General features: G+C 40.2%; 1 protein-coding gene across 1 annotated transcript in view; it reads right to left on the bottom strand.

Moving 5' to 3' along the window:
• lrba (LPS-responsive vesicle trafficking, beach and anchor containing) overlaps positions 1-16366 on the bottom strand; it is a 196666-nt gene that overhangs the window by 105171 nt on the left and 75129 nt on the right. Inside the window, 2 exon segments of the mRNA XM_083933277.1 lie at positions 3897-4005; positions 6569-6633. Of these exon segments, the coding sequence (XP_083789403.1) occupies positions 3897-4005; positions 6569-6633 (174 nt within the window).

The raw sequence follows: 16366 nt of genomic DNA, 5'->3' as shown, positions 1-16366 counted from the left end.
GGGCGGGCCGACTGCCATAACATATCCTCTGCACACAAAATATCCTCATCCAACCCCACTTCAAAAATCTCAGCTATCCTTTTAAGCTATTAAAGTACACCCATGCCTAGGCCCCTCTGTGATACTCAGCTCTGTGATGCACAGGTTTCCAGTACTATGATAATACAACGTAATGAGCATCAGCTCAATGTTAATGTCATTAACGTGGGGAAAAGCACCAGATCGTTTTACAAGCTCAGCCGAGGGAAGACAATGACGCCAGGCACTAATTAGCTGCTATCGTCTGGCTTTCACAGGATCTCTCAGATAGTCAATTCAATTACTCCATATAACAGCAGAAGATGAATCAAGGGGGTATATAAAAAAAAAGGAAAAAGATTGAGCAGAAGGGAAGGGTAAGAAAGAATAGAAATGACTTGAGTCTTGCTCACTCTCCGCTATCTGGACCTTCTTATCTGCCCTTGTGCCCCTGAGCCCACCACATTTCATCCCTAATGAACAGCCCCATAAAAGACGGAGTTCGATTTCTCTCTCCTCCTTTCTATCTCTTGGGCTGCCTCTCCTTCCTGCTCCCCCTGGAAGATATCAGAGTCTATCATTTGCTGTGCTGGGCAGCAGCATCCGATCTACAGATCTCCTTCACATTAAGGATCCTTTTAGATAGAGAACCCTAAAAGGTAATTGGATTTCCCCCTAGTTATCTTCATCTGTTTCACCCTAAGCCCACTGTAATAACTTACTCTCAGGGCCTAAGATAACTCAATTCTGTCCCACAGAGAGCCAGCGAGAGTGTGAGTGAGAAAGAGAAAGAGAGAGAGAAAGCATATGTAACGTCTCCGAAGCAAATGGATATATAAATCCTCTATCACTTCTAAAGGATATGAACTCTGACAAGGAGCAAACATAAATTGTTTTTATGTATTTAATTATTCTCTTTTCTGGTGCCTTGGTATTGCTGCTGCTGTTTACCTATAGCAAGTGCTCTTAAATGCATAATAGTATTGTGAGGGAGGATGCATGATAAGTTTGGGCAAATGATGATGCATGGTTTAGCAATCCTCCTCACTTTCAGTCCAAAATGAGTCATTTCGGAGGCCTATTTTGAGGGTTATTTCTCACAAAACAATAACCAGCCTTTAGTGTCAAGGCAACACAATACCGAGTAACAATACTTTTAAAAACTGGGACATAGCTGAAAATAATTTCAAAACCCTCCAACCCCCGTCCTCAGGGGGGATGTTTCATTGGCCTGTTATTTTTATTGTGGCAGTGCAAAATGAAACCGTTGGGTCTCGCAGACTCAAGCAAAGCTTGTATGGAGGCAAAAATCAATACAGCAATATCAGAGCAAGACTTATCAGGGCTTCACTTCTTCTCAGAGGTCACAGAGGAGCAACTGCATTTAAGTGGGGAATTCAATTGTGAAACATAGTTTGGGACGAGCTATGCTGGGTATCTGATTAGGGATGGCTGGAAGATTGCAAAGCTGGAGTAAGTTTCCAATGACAACACGAAAATGCAACTAAACAAAAGTTATAGCCTTCCATTAACTGTGTTTTTTTGCACTCAACTGAGTGGCAGTTCATGTAACTGATAGTACTGCTTTATTTGGAAATGTAACAAACCCTGACCTTATTACACTGCACACAGTATTGTGCTAATACAGGCCCACAGTCTCTTATATTACAAATATGACTGTAGGAAGCAGGGTGTATAAGGAGCTCACAGAGTAGAACTAACTACTACCAAATATGAATCAAAGACGATTCATGTCATGTTTTCATGCACACTGGTAATCAGAGAAATAACTGTATGCTTAAAGGCTTATGCAAAAATAGGACTATAACTCTGTCAGTTGAATTGCTTATACTTTAGCCCAACTCTTGGTTTCCAGGCATCAAGTCAACACTTTAAGGGTGAAGCAGGAGGTATGCACCAATTGAATGGCTATTGGCTGGATATGCGCCTTGTTGACTGCCATTGAGAAGTGTGTGGACTGTGGCCACTGCAAGAGGCTGAGGCAGAGCAGGAATAGAAATTAAATTAAATGTAATTTGCACACAGTATTATTTGACATGGTTATTTTAGGTAGAGCAGGACGTTGTCTGCCAGTCTGGCAAAATACTCAGAGTTATATTCACCTTCTCTTGTGTTGGATGAAGATAGCTGTCTCACCTGGCATAATGCACATGCACTTTTTCAAGAGAACAAATTACGTACACTTTTTCATAAAGTAGGTATGCAGAAGAATAAAAAGAACTACCTAGTAGAATGAAATCATGCTTCACCAATCTTTGCTTATAATAATGAGGTCAGATGATGTCAAATAATACTGTGTGCAGGATGATAATTAGAGAGAAAAGCAGCCTATCCAAGAAAGAGGGCAAAACATAGCAATCACAGACAAAACTTTGATGTGCAAGAGTTGTGCCCCGACCCCTCTGATTGACTTTCAACACTCTTGAGGGATTTTACTTTACCTAAATGTCAGAGAGACCCTTCACTGAACCTTAAAAAAAGCATCACATTTTACTGCGAAGTGGGGGCTGAGGGCTGAGACGGTGGGTTTACACACAGTTAGCCCTTCAGGCCAGCACCTCTCAGGTCTGTCTGCAGATTTTAGTGCTGGCAGGTTCCTGAGAAATGAGGGAGGGAGGGAGGGATGGAAGAGAGGGGAGGATGCCATATTCCTGTCACAGGCAAAATACACCCCCAGCGGGAGTATAATGGACAGGATCTCAGCAGGACAGGAAATGATTTTGGTGAGATCTAGAAGGCAGAAGGGGGGAATGTAGCACAGTTGGACTGGGATATGGGCAACTTAGGGTGCTCATGGGTCAGGAAAGAGTTGGCCCGGCAGTTACATGTGAATGGCAACGTTTGTGCTGAGAACTGGTCGGAAGAGGAGGGGGAAAAGTTATGTTTCAGGGGTGAGCCTGCAGTTAGAGAGAGGCAGAGGGATAAATTAACACTACACAATGTTTGGTTAGTGATATGCGCCAAGCATGATCTCCAGCCTCAAACTACTTCAGTGTGTACACAAGTCTGTGTGTGTGTGTGTGTGTGTGTGTGTGTGTGTGTGTGTGTGTGTGTGTGTGTGTGTGTGTGTGTGTGTGTGTGTGTGTGTGTCACAATTACCACAGAGTTACATTTGAAAAGCAAACATTTACCCTTTAGGTTTGCTGTGACAGATCTTAAAATTTGATGGACAAGTTTTGAGTGGTCATTGGATCGGCGCCTCTATCCTCTCACTGATCGTTACCTCTTCCATGTTTTCATTAAATATACTTATGGAAGAAGCATAGGAATATAAAACTATCAAACATTTCTATCAAAGGAGTCTTAGTGCAATAGGCCTAAAGCTACAAATGGACTTTATTGTCCGAGCTTGGCAAGCCTCAAGTTCCTGTGGATCTCACAGGAGGAAATGTGATATGACAGATACGGCTTAGTCTGTACAAAAAAAAAAAAAAAGAGTCTGTACTGGAATCCTTCACAAGCTTGATCATTCTTCTAAGGCGACAATTAAAGTTTCAGTTATTTTTCTTAATTAATATATCTTTATATCCATCTGTATTGTAGAGTGTGGCAAAACATGTTTAGGACACTCTTTTATTGAGAAATGCTGATCAGATTAGTCAGGTCGCACATGCAGTCCCAACTTACTCACTATGCACTCTCATTACCTGGTCTGCAGATCACACTTTGACAGCATACCACCAAAAAAGACAAGCAGTAAAACAGCTAATGCAACACTTAATGTGTAATATGCTATACTTTGTAATAGTTTGAAACGTTATGTGTCAGCTGAATATTGTTTCCATTTGTGTATAATCATTTTGATCTCATACTTGTGAGTCTAGGCTCTGGGTTACCTTAACTTTGCAGCATCTTACCTCAAACTCTGCATGTTTATGGATGTCTTCAGCCCTCTGTCGGCTAAGGATAAATTCAGCTTCATTCGCCACACGAACCAGGTGGTCCTTCATGGTGTGACTCAGCAGTCTAGAGAGAGGGGAGATGGCCATCAGCCCACTGGAATACTGCAGAATTTACAGTTATTACTTATTTCTTTTATTAGGTATATTAGGTTTACTTTAATAATAGAGTGGGGCATGTCAGACCGATGTTTAGCAAAAGTGTTTAGCTTCAGAGTATTTAAAACATCTGTTTAACACTGTGATATCTGGGAAACTAGAGCAGGAACAGCCATATAATATCCAGAAAATGCTGAAAAAGAACCGTGTAAAATAAGCAGAAAATCTAATTTGGAAACAAAACCAAACCAGATCGATCGTTTAGCTGGGGTGCAGGCGCTAATTGATTTGTTAATGATATGCATCTGACAAGAGGGAGGATCTCTTCCCATGTTGCTACATGTTGCTACATATGTAGCCTACCTCCCTCTTCTTATCAGTGTTGATGAAACATGCATGGTGTGGGTGTGTGTGTGTGTGTGTGTGTGTGTGTGTGTGTGTGTGTGTGTGTGCGTGCGCTTGCATGTATGTGTGTGTGCAGGTCGAAGAAACCTCTCTGCAGCCCTAAAGGTCAGGACTGTGCAAAGTGGAACAATAACAGACCAGGGGCCAGAGATGAAGGATGGAGGGGGGAGGCTGGGGTTGACTGTGGGGTGGGGGCTTAGGGGCCAAGAGATGACTGTAACCTAAGCCTGCTGTTTCAGCACAGGGCAGCAGGGGAGCGGAGGTGCTGGGGCCTCTGCAGCCTCTATAGCCCTGTCGAGGCCCTGCTATCAATAACCGAGCTACTGCCCTTCTTTATGGTTCTCTGTGCTCAAGACTGTGCATGTGGAATAAACAGACTTCTCTTACGACATTATGGAAATAAAATAGTAAAATATTCAATAGTAAGCAATATTATAAAGAGTTTCTGCAGGGTGGAATTCAATACTTTTAAAAATCATTTTACTACAATATAGAATACCATTTAATACCCATTTGAGGTCAAGTATGAGAAGAAAACAGCTAGACCTATTTATTATTAGCATCATTTTTTATTCAGAACTTCCGTAATGATATTACTAATTTAATAATGTAACCTGGACCCAGATAAGCGAAAAAATGGATAGATAAGCCAATCAAATCATTTAACACGTCTCAATTTTTATGAGAAGTGAGCAATTATATGAAATGATGAGCTTCCAGCTACTGTAGCTAGCAGTAGATAGTGCTTGCTTTAGGTCTAATGCTTCAGACTGACATCCACAAAACATTTTTTACATCCCCCTGCACACAATCAACTTTCAAACCACTTGTGATTTATACGTGCATAATGTCTCCCAACAGTCCGCAGGAACATAAAGAAACATTTTAGAAGTAACACGTCTATGGCAACAAAGACCATGTTGATTAAATGTAAGACTTTTTGGGAAAACAGTATTCCATGCTTTTTAAGACCATTCAAGACCTGCAGATACCTAGTTCTATTACATTATTCCTTACCACCAGAGGCAGCACTTAACACTGGATCCAGAATTCATAAAACCATAGTTATATACGTAACTCTTGTTTTATTCAGCTGAGTTCACTCTGCTAGATCCTTTCCAGACACTGTCAGGAATAAAACACCATTCAATTACCCAAAAGCTAATCAGGGTGGACTGCTTAAAATCTGCAAAATCTGAATTTAATGAAATAAAAAAATCAATGAGCAGTTCATATTAGTATGGGATTTGATTTCAAACTAATCATGTTTAAATGACTGTTTGATTCCAGCTAAGAGACAGACCAGACATACATTTGCATAGACATGTATGCACTCTCACTGGTAATCCTGACTTGAGTTATGGCTGTAAAAGATCAGCTACTAAAGTGAATTACAAATCCTGTCGACCACAAAGAACTCATAGGACCAAAGTACATTTCTAGTCTCATTAGCATTACTGTGGATTAGCCTCTGCCAATTCTAAAAGCCGAGGATCAATAATGGAAAATGTGGCTCTCTAAATCTGAAATTGATGAGATCTAAGACTAAGAAAAAACCTAATGTGGGAATGTGAGAGTCTTATTAGGAAGAGATGGAGAGGCTCATGAGTCAGGATAATTGAAAACCAAGAACATAGTATGAACGAAACAACAAAAAAACAAAAGACAGCGGCAGACAGAAGAGATGATTACAGGCAGATAAAGGCTCAAGTGGAAAGGCATAAACTGACAGAGGAACAGCAGGAAATCGAGAGCGATTTCCCAACTGTCACAGAGGAACCGGCGATCAGAGCTCCTGTCACCTTTTACCTAACCTCTCTCCTTTTCCCAAATCCCTCTGGGATGAGCAAGTATTGAGTGGAGCCTTGAACTCAAAAATCTTCCATCCTCACTCTCCCAAGCTCCTCTAACACCCCCACCCCCTCCCAAATTATTGATTGTTGTCCAGAATCTTGAATAGCCACCCCATCACAGGGACCTTGGGGATCTTGGGGGGCCTGAGGGGCTGTGATGTGATCCAGGAATGGTGAAATTGGGAAGTGGCTGATGGGTAGAAGTTGGAAAGATAATGAAGAAGTGCTGCTGCAAGGAGAGAGGACAGCACTTAGCGTGTCAGAGTTACCCACCTGCCTTCGTTGACCAACTCGATAAAGGCAAGACCTGCATTCTTCTGGATGGAGTTCTGCCATTCCTGCAAGCGAACACACACAATATCAATGACAGGGCTGATATAACTCTACCCAGTTATATAAAAGTACATTTTACACATGGTACAGTGTACCAAATAAAAGTATTAGTTGGTAAATACACACATTTGGATTCAGGTGATAACATTAAGGTAGTGCTAACACATTTTTCTTAACCAAGAAAAGTACTGGAGCAAATGTAAAGGCACTGGCTGTATTAAGCAACGCAAGGCAAGTTTATTTATGTAGCACATTTTAATAACAAGACAATTCAAAGTGCCTTACAGAAAACATTAAAAGCATTCGAAAGAAACGCATTTAAAATGAAATTGAAATGTAAAAAATAAAAACAAGCTAAAATTTCTCAGGGTTTGAGTAAAATTATCACCAAAACTTATTTTTATTATCAATTAATCCATCTTTTTTTATTATTATCCAAATAATGGTTCAGTTTAAAAAATGTTTGGAAATTGGAAAAAAGACATTCGTCATAGTATCTACACCCCAAATGATAATTGTTTTGTTTTTGTCTTAAACAGTCCAAAACCAGTCCAAAGAAATTCAGTTAAAATTTATAAAACAACAAAAAAAAAAAAAGCAGGAAAGTCTGGAACTGGTGAATGTTTGGCATTTTTGCTGGAATAATTATTTAAACGATTACACAATTTTCAAAACTGAGGATTGCATTGCGGTCAGTCCACTAATCAATTAGTTGCTGATTTTTTTTTCAGCTCAAGTGAGAGCCTTTGTGAAATCTACATTTTTCATAAGTGGACTCCGTAGAAAGCTCTTTTTTTTGGTCAGGTCCATGTGACTCAGTGGTTCACGCTCTGTCTGTAAGCTTTCCTGCCACTACAGGTCCCCGATATCAAATGAATCATCATCTAAAAAGGTACACTGCTTTTTGCTGACTGCTTTGGTCAGCACATGCTACATAATCAGCTGGCAAACTAGTGGAACGGAGTGAAAGAGCTGTGCTGAGAGTGCATTTATCACAAGTGGATACACAAATTTCCTCCTCTTTGACTAACGTTATGGTTGAAGGTGTCAGTCTAAACAATCCAACCACAGCCGTGTGCAACTTTAACTCCTCAATTTCGCAGGGACAACGAGAGAACGGAAACTCAGCGGTCATCATCTCTCATGTTCTGTTCAATATTTCAACACCTTCAACACAACCGTCAAAAGAATAATAAAGCAACAAGGTCATGGGGCCTGTCTGAACCTCACAGCACTTTCCCCCCTTCTTCCTCTCAGGGGAGATGGAGAAATATGCGTGAAAAACCTCAGGTTAGAGACCTAAACTACCAAACTACTCTTTAAAAAAATCATCAATCACAGCTTGAAGTCACCATCACATTCCACATTATTCAACTTTTATTAAAATGTGTCATTTGTTGATAAATGTGAAATAGTAATATCAGAAGTGGTGAAAAAAAGAAGAAATTCTCCTTTTATTAAAAATGGTCATAACAGATTTTAATTGAGTTAACTATTTCATTGAGTTGCATACATAGCTACAAAGTGAAAGACACGCAATGTGTATGTGTATCTTAGCATAAACCTTTAAACTTTGCTGTCATCATCTCTTGAGCTGATAGAGGAAACTGTGTGTTTATGTAACGACTGGCCTTTCAGTAAACCTAGAGAGCCCACAGGGACCAGGATATCAGCGCTACGCGGAAGGAAAAGATCAATTTACAAGAATTCCTGATACATCCAAAAATATTTGTACATATGTGCTGATTTTTAAAACCATACAGTTGTTCCCCTTCTGCACAACAAATATAAAAGCACCACAACCAATCATGCACCAAGCCAAGAGAGACCATTCTTCTGAAATACCTGCACACCATCACTCTGTAACCAACTGCATGCAATACAGACAACAACCAAACACTCAAACTCCATTCAAAGCTGCTTTTTGTCCTAAAGGACCATATTGGCATTGACCGTGTTTACAATACATTCCAAATAAAGAGGGCACAGAGGGAATAAAAGTCTGGGCTTGGGAGTGGAAAGAGTTGAGTACTGGCAGAGCGTTTTGCGGCTGAGGCTTGCTTTAGAGGAAGTGTGTGAGAGCAGCCTTGGGGCCTTCTAGTTGAAGCATACTGCAGTTGAAGGACATTTACCATGAGTGTTAGCCTGTGGCTGCGGGGATATTCCAGACCGGGCCAGACTGCGCTTTCTGGATTTCAAATAAACACCACAGGAAGTGTGGCCGTAAATAGAGTCATCCTCTCTGGGGAACCAGAAAACCAGTGACATTACATTTCCTTTGTGTGATTTCCTTTAAAATACTTGAGACTTTGATGCAAGGAATCTTAGAATTTAAAGCACAGCTAACTGCTTCTTCAGCAGAAATAAAGAGATTATAGCAAAACTGCAGCTCGGAAAGGCTTCGGCCCTAAATTAGGTTTGTCAAACGGCGTAAAGGCCATTGGCATTTTGTGGACACAGACAAAGGTGATAGCAAGACTAATGGTGTCATTATGGGCTAAGAAATGGCTCCTCTAGTTGAATTAAAAAAGCAATGACCCTGATCTGAGGGACATCTTGCGGTGACAAAAAGGAAACAGAGACAGGTCAGTGATAGAATATTGGATTTTGGCTGCCCTGGTCAGCAGTGTCACAGCTTTTATAGCCGCTATAGGGGCCATGACCACAGCGCTCTGATGAGAAGATACAAGCAGCCATTTGTGACCTCTCACCTTTAACCTGACCTACTAACAGATGATAGGACAGAGAGAGAGGGCTGTCCCTTGATCCTGATTGGGAATTTTGTTAAAAAAGAGGGGCTATGTTTTGTTACCTTTTGCTTTTCCACATGCGAGACTGAAACTTTTAATCTATTCATGGAAATGCCCTTCTCAATCTGAAGTCAATAGGACAGCTCTGTTTGGTCTGTGTTGCACAATGATGGCATTGAGTCTAAACACACACGCCATGCACTTCCGTCATTACAGCTGATTATCCATAATCAACATCTAAATATACCACTACCACTAGTGAGAAAACACAGACCTCCAGAGCAAAATCGCCTTTCAAACATCAGGCTCGCCACAACACAAGGAAAACATTTTCCAATGCCGAAGAAAGAAATGTCTCAGCTCTCCCAAAATAATAAATAAGTCGGTTGTGCTTTTCGATGGCATCACTCATAATCACAAGTATTTGTTGATTTGAAAGGCTCTGGGAATACAGCTTTAGAGGGGACGACAAAAGCATAAATCCTCATGTCAAATGTGGCAGTGCAGCAGAAGCAAAATTAAAGAGACTGAGAGCTACTGATTCTTTTTTTTTTAAATAAAAACAATGTAACAGTTAAACAAAAAAGTTACAGGGTGACAGAATAAGACTGTAAAGAGAAAAACAGATTGCAACAAAATGCACCTTTTAAACATCTTAAATGAATTAGGAACTTTACTTTATAGGCGTTAATGACAGTATTATTCTATGACCACTGACATATTAATAACAGGTGGTGGATCTTGACATTTTTAAACAAATCAAATCAAAATAGACAAAAAAGTTTCTTATAGTTGTGTGACTCAAATGTGTATACCAATAATGACCAACAAACAGCTTGTGTGCAGATGACAAGGACACAACAAAATAATTACTTTCAGCATAAACTATTAAAATTATTATTCATCATTGTCCTTTTGACTGATTAACGCATAAGATGATTGTTTGTCGTTTATTCATGCTGCTGTCTGAAAAACGTGTGTATATGAATAACTACTACTTGACAGTCCACATGTGCATGTTCAGATGGCATGTGCTTAAAGAAAAACAGACACCCATGTTTGTGTTTGCGTGATCAAATTCACGACTGAGGGAATATTTACCGATGTCCAAATATTTATACTGCAGGGTCTCCGAGAGCTTCACGGACTCACACTTTCATGACTACAGTAACACAAAGAGTGAAATAAACAGGATCTAAATCCCCCATACACCAAACAGGCAAACCAAAAACATGTTACAACCCTTGAGCTGTGCATGAAAAGTATGTCGAAGTGCAATACACAAATGTATACAGAGGATTTCATGAGCCAGCAGTATATCATAAAAAAAACAGACTATTTTTAATTATTTTTCAGTCCTATCTTGCAAGACATCTCGTATATGGTTACTTCAGTTTAATGTCAGTGGGTTTTTAATGATGTAGGAGAACAAGAATACTTAAACACTGTTGCAGCTGTTTCCCTTCCAAGTGGAACAGATGTTCACTTCTAAATGAGAAATGAAATCATCACGTCGTCCAACAACCCTTTTTTGACTGTAGGTCTGAACTTTTCAGGACACAAGAGAGCATTTTGCATAACTTTGCAGCATGATAAAATACACCAACAACTTTAAGCAGCAGTACAGACTGGCTTCACATAAAGCTGATGCAAAATGAGTATCTTAATACCTTTCTAATACCAGCAGAAATTGCTCTATTGGTACGAGGAGTATCAATCTTTATGGGTGTTTCAACAATTGGTCAACTGAACTTGCTAAATGAATTATTTAAAAATGTAGGGATTAAAACATGTTGGACTTATAGAATAGTCTGATCTGCCAAAATCATTTCAATGTTTCATCTCTTCTGGCAGGAACGTCTGGCCCCTCTCCCATACAGACAGATTTCCAGCGGCTTGCAATCTGACAAACAGTTTTTCGTGTGGGGCGGGATAACGGTGATGACAGACAGGATCACTATCCAGTCTGCAAGTCTGTTCAGATTGTCATGCGCAAAAGATCAAACTGTCAAACTAAGCAGCACAAATCAAATATGACTCAATATTCTGTTACTGTGTTGCCTAATTTTGGCATAAAATGTTTTCAGAAATGCATTTTAGTAAACTGTTTAGCTGTCATTTGAGAAAGTTTGTAACCTGGTTGTCGTTGCTTTCCGCTGACAAGAGCACCACTGATTCATCGCTGTGATTGGTTGTAGGTCTATTATATTGCGTCCAGAGGCGTGTTGCTCTGTACAATCGATAACTCCCCTTGGAAATCGCAAATGAACTGGGAGGGCTGTTGTTAAACAAGAAAATGCAAAAAAAGGCTGCTGACTCCTGGTTTAGACTTGTGTTGCCATGCAAACAACATTCACTTTCACACCACATGCAATTTAGAGTCGACAATTAACCTAACCTGCATGTCTTTGGACTGTGGGAGGAAGCCAGAAAACCTGGAGAAAACTCACACTAACACAGGGAGAACAGGCAAACTCCACATAAAAGAGCATAAGCTGGCCAGCAGGTTTGAAACCAGGAACCCTGTTGTGAGGCCACAGTGCTAACCACTGTACCACCATTCCTTCCTATGTAGGTTCAATGTTTAGGATAATAGCATTTCCATTTTTTTAACTCTCCTTTATTTTCTGTAAAGTCTCTCAAGCTACAGTACACTAGGGACGCATGTAGCAGGTGAAGATCAAGAAGTTATTCAAAATCAACCTTTGCTACATGTCTCACTGTTTCTGTCAACATCCAGCTGTACTACTACTACTACTACTTTTTTACATCTGTATCCTGTGTGACAGTGTGACAGGCAGTCAACAGAATGAAATAAACTCTCATAACTATCATATGGCTTTTTGCTGAATCATATAGTTTCTATTCAACCCCATAGCAAAATATTCAATAGGCCTGAAGCAATCCACCGACAAGTCTATGTTTAGAAGCAAAAAACAAAATCCCAAATCAGCAAGTGTTTGCTTGTACCTGAAGTGGAGGTGGAACCAGGACTCGCCTAATTGGAATTGCACATCAATATAACCCCAAAGAATCAGATTCACAAGAATAACATGTACATGTATGTGTGACTGAGCCTTTCAGCACCACAAATCTGTACAGGACCAAACCTCAACTCAACAGATTATCATAAAACCCAAAGATACTGAATATAATGGTTGTTAAAGTATAACTGTGAATTCTTTGAAGGGCCCCTGAAATATGAGTAGGAAAGATGTTTTGAACCTTTACCAGATTAAAAAATGCAGGGAAATGAATTTCCACTCTAGATCTAAGCTAAGAAGCCAGGTCACGATTTTATCAGCAGGGTGCCTGAGAGAGAATAGCAGGCGTAGAAACATAAGAATACATTCCAAGGTCTTATAACTTGGGACCTGTCGAGTGAGAAAACATTACATTAATAGTGCCTGTCAGGCAGAGAGGGCTCTGTCAGGGAAATTCATTTATTTGAAACAAGATTATATATTGTGTATAAATAACCAACCATTCATGCCACTAGAGGCCCTTCAGTCCCGAGCTACTTGAAGCCAGCTCACTGTGAAATCAGCTAGGAGCCAAATTAAAAGCCACTTCATTTTTTAGGACTCTCTCGTCTGATTCTCCCCTCAGCTAGACTTCACTTCCTGTCAGGAAGTCCCCCTTGACCCTCACCTCCTCCAACACAACACACCCCACCGCCCCCTCTCTGGCTGCATAGTTGGCAACGATAGGGAGCCTGCAGAATTAAGTGCCAGTTGGTATTACTGTGTTTTCTCTACATCTCACAGGAGAGTACATTTTCAAAGAATATACATCATGACATTATCCACTGAACTAGAGAGCGATGGTGGGGACACTGAGCCGCGTGGCGTGACTGTAAAGGTGCACTGGAGCAAAGCATGGGGTGAAGGCAAACAGGGAGGGAGAGGAAAAATAACACTTTGATTTGCACTGATCTTGAACCTTGTCTGCCTATTTAACTGCACAGTGGGTGTTGGGTCTGACTGTGAGGAAAATAATGGGGAAAGTATTTCTGTCCCCTGGTTTCATCACATTCCTCGCCACTTCTCTCACCTCTCTCAGCTCCCCAAGTGGTTCATACAACACGGTCTGCTCTTGATCCTTCAAAGCCTCGTTTATGGGGGGAAGAAGAAATGCATCCAGTGACAGATATAAATGACTATTTAGCGATTCAAACATGAGTCTTCACTTTCACTAACTTAACTTTCAAAATAAGCGACTAACTGTGATTTTGGTTTTCCTATTTTCACAGCCACTAATCTTCCAACCGGTTCCCTCGTTTCTCAGATGATGTTATTGATTGTGTGTGGAGCATGATGAGTGTGCGCTCCCGACCCGTTCCCTGACTGCAGGGGTTAAAACTTCTATGCCTCCACCACTCTTACTTGTAACCTGGAGGTCAGAGGGTCGAGGGTCAGGAGGAACCAAGTGTTTGGGGAAGTCAATGTCCTTCTCCCCACTGACTGGGAGAGAGATGTGCCCATCTGTTAAACAGGTTAACTTTGGTGAGACTGGCTGGGAACATATGATAATGTGTGGTCAGTGGATTAGCGGGTTAGCATTCATTCATTATTGAATTAATATTAAAAGGATTATCTGCCGCAGTGGTCCCAACAAAATGCTATTAGCTTAAGGATAGAGATTGTGTACGACAGTTCAATAAACCAATTAGACCAAAATACAACTTTTAAAACACAAACATTTAAACGTGTCGTCCTAACTACAGTAATTTAATGGGTAGGTTCACCCAAGTTTTCTCACGTACCCTGCCCTTAGTTATATTGTATATTGATGCAGCTAGTTGTGGTTTTATTCGGTTGGGTTTTGAGAAGTTGATATTGGCAGGCAAGTAATGATAAAACAAGTCTACAGCCATGATAGTACTGTAGCTCAATGTGGCTGTACTCAGGCACAGTAGTGCGTTGAGCTAAACGCTGTTGTTAGCAAGTTGACATGCTCCCAATGCTCACATGCTAATGTTCTGCACGTCATATTTATCAAGTTCCCCATCATAGTTTAGTTTATTAACATGCTAATGTTTGTTAATATGCGCTAAAGACAAAGTCTAGCTGAGGCTGATGTGAATGCCATTAATTCGTTTTACAGGTTTTTGGTCATAAACTAAATTTGGGGAAAATTTAAATTATGACCTGCTGGTGGCCCTATATGAAATGTCAGTAGATCAACAAAGTTATGAGAACTAAAACGATAAGGGGACCTGAATGTTTTGAGATATTTTGCTTGAACAGTTAAATCTGCGGAACTGACACCTGCTGGTGGCACAAGAGGAAATGTCTCGGGAACCAACGAAGGATTCATAATTGACTGTGAACGTCTTTACAAAATGTCATGGTAATCCATCCAATAGATAGATATTTCAGTCAGGATCAAAGTTGTGGACTGGCCGACTGGCCGACTGGCCAACAGTACGACGTTTTCAGGCTCATGTGGCTAAATATTCAGCAGCAACATCACTTTTCAGATACTGCGTTCCCCTCACAGATCTCACTGTGAACAGTTTTAATACTGTAGAGTTACTTCTTCTGGGAGAAGCCACCATCTGTAGTAAAAAAGTAGTAAAGTGGAAAATATTTTTCGGGGGCATTGTGTTTAGATGAACTCACCCTTTAACTGTTAGAGAATAGGACAAATAAGGAGCACTTACTTATGTGTAATTACACTGCACTCAGTGTATTTGTTAACGTTAAGGAAAAGCAGTCTTTTCTCTCTGGGCTTGACCACCATGAAACCAGAGCCCCTCCATCCCACAACTCTCTCTCTCTCCCTTCCTTCCACTCCATGTACAGGATGCATTTTTGATAAATGGCAGAAGGATTGATGGGCTGACAGAGGGGCCGGACAATAATGGCTGATCTACAGGACACAAATGCAGCTACTGAGGAGATTTATGGGCCTCTGCTCATCGTAGACTGTCCAGTAACCGATGAGATGATTTCTCAAAGCTCTGGACAGACGGCGTAGAGCGCAAGAGAAAGCTCTTTCTCTCGTCCCAGCACATTATTTATTTATCAGATGTTTTGGGTGGAAGCCACTTCAAGAAGTGAACCCAGGAAACAACACGGTGGCCGTAAACATGACAAAGACAGGAGAGAACAAGTGTGAGAGAGAGAGTGAAACTGTCAAGGCAAATCAGGGGCATAGGAAAGAGGGGGAGGGGGTTCTTCAAATGCAAGATCCTCAGTGAATGTGGTTCACTAGAGAAAACTTAGATGATATTCATGTAATATGCAAGCGCTACTTTGAGGAAGCCATCACATTCAATAACCTTGAAGGGCTATGACATCACCATATTAGCCCTACTAAAATATTTTCTCCCAGTACTGGAAAATCAGAAAATAAGCACAAAAGCATCGCACATTAACCTGAGTTGGATAAAGGGTGGACAATTAGACCACTGTTCAACTTAGTCATGGGAGAGAAATGCCATAATACACATTTTTAGTTTCTGTTTTGAGCAATTTGTGCAATCTCATTTTTTTTATCTAATACCAATATATATATATATATTATATTATATACTTTATATTATATAAAGTGTATATATAAATTTAACATCATTTTGAGATTGTAAAGTAGAATTTTTTTATTAACCGTGTAGAACTGAAACAATAAGTCAACTACAGAAAATTGGATAAATGGATAAGTCGCTTTTTTAAAAGGAAAAATTTAACTGGTTCCAGCTTCTCAAACGTGAATATTTGATGGTTTTGCTTAGTCCTCTATGGTAGTAAACTCAATTTGTTTGGATTTTAGACTGTTGGATAAACATAATAAGCAATTCAATACATCAACTTGTGTTGAGGGAAATTGTAATGGCCCTTTTTTCTTTTTTTCTGACAGAATAATGTAAAAAAAAAAGGTTTCAGCGCTTCAACTATGCCAGGCTGCAGATACTGTACATCAGGAGCAGTTCTTTCTACTATTTTTTGAAGCACTCTGTTGCAGCAACAGTATATGATCATTAATC

This window comes from Echiichthys vipera, assembly GCF_963691815.1.
Source record: "Echiichthys vipera genome assembly, chromosome: 2".
NCBI lineage: Eukaryota > Metazoa > Chordata > Actinopteri > Perciformes > Trachinidae > Echiichthys > Echiichthys vipera.
Note: the sequence above shows the minus strand (reverse complement) of the source record. Positions and strands in the feature narration are given on the sequence as shown.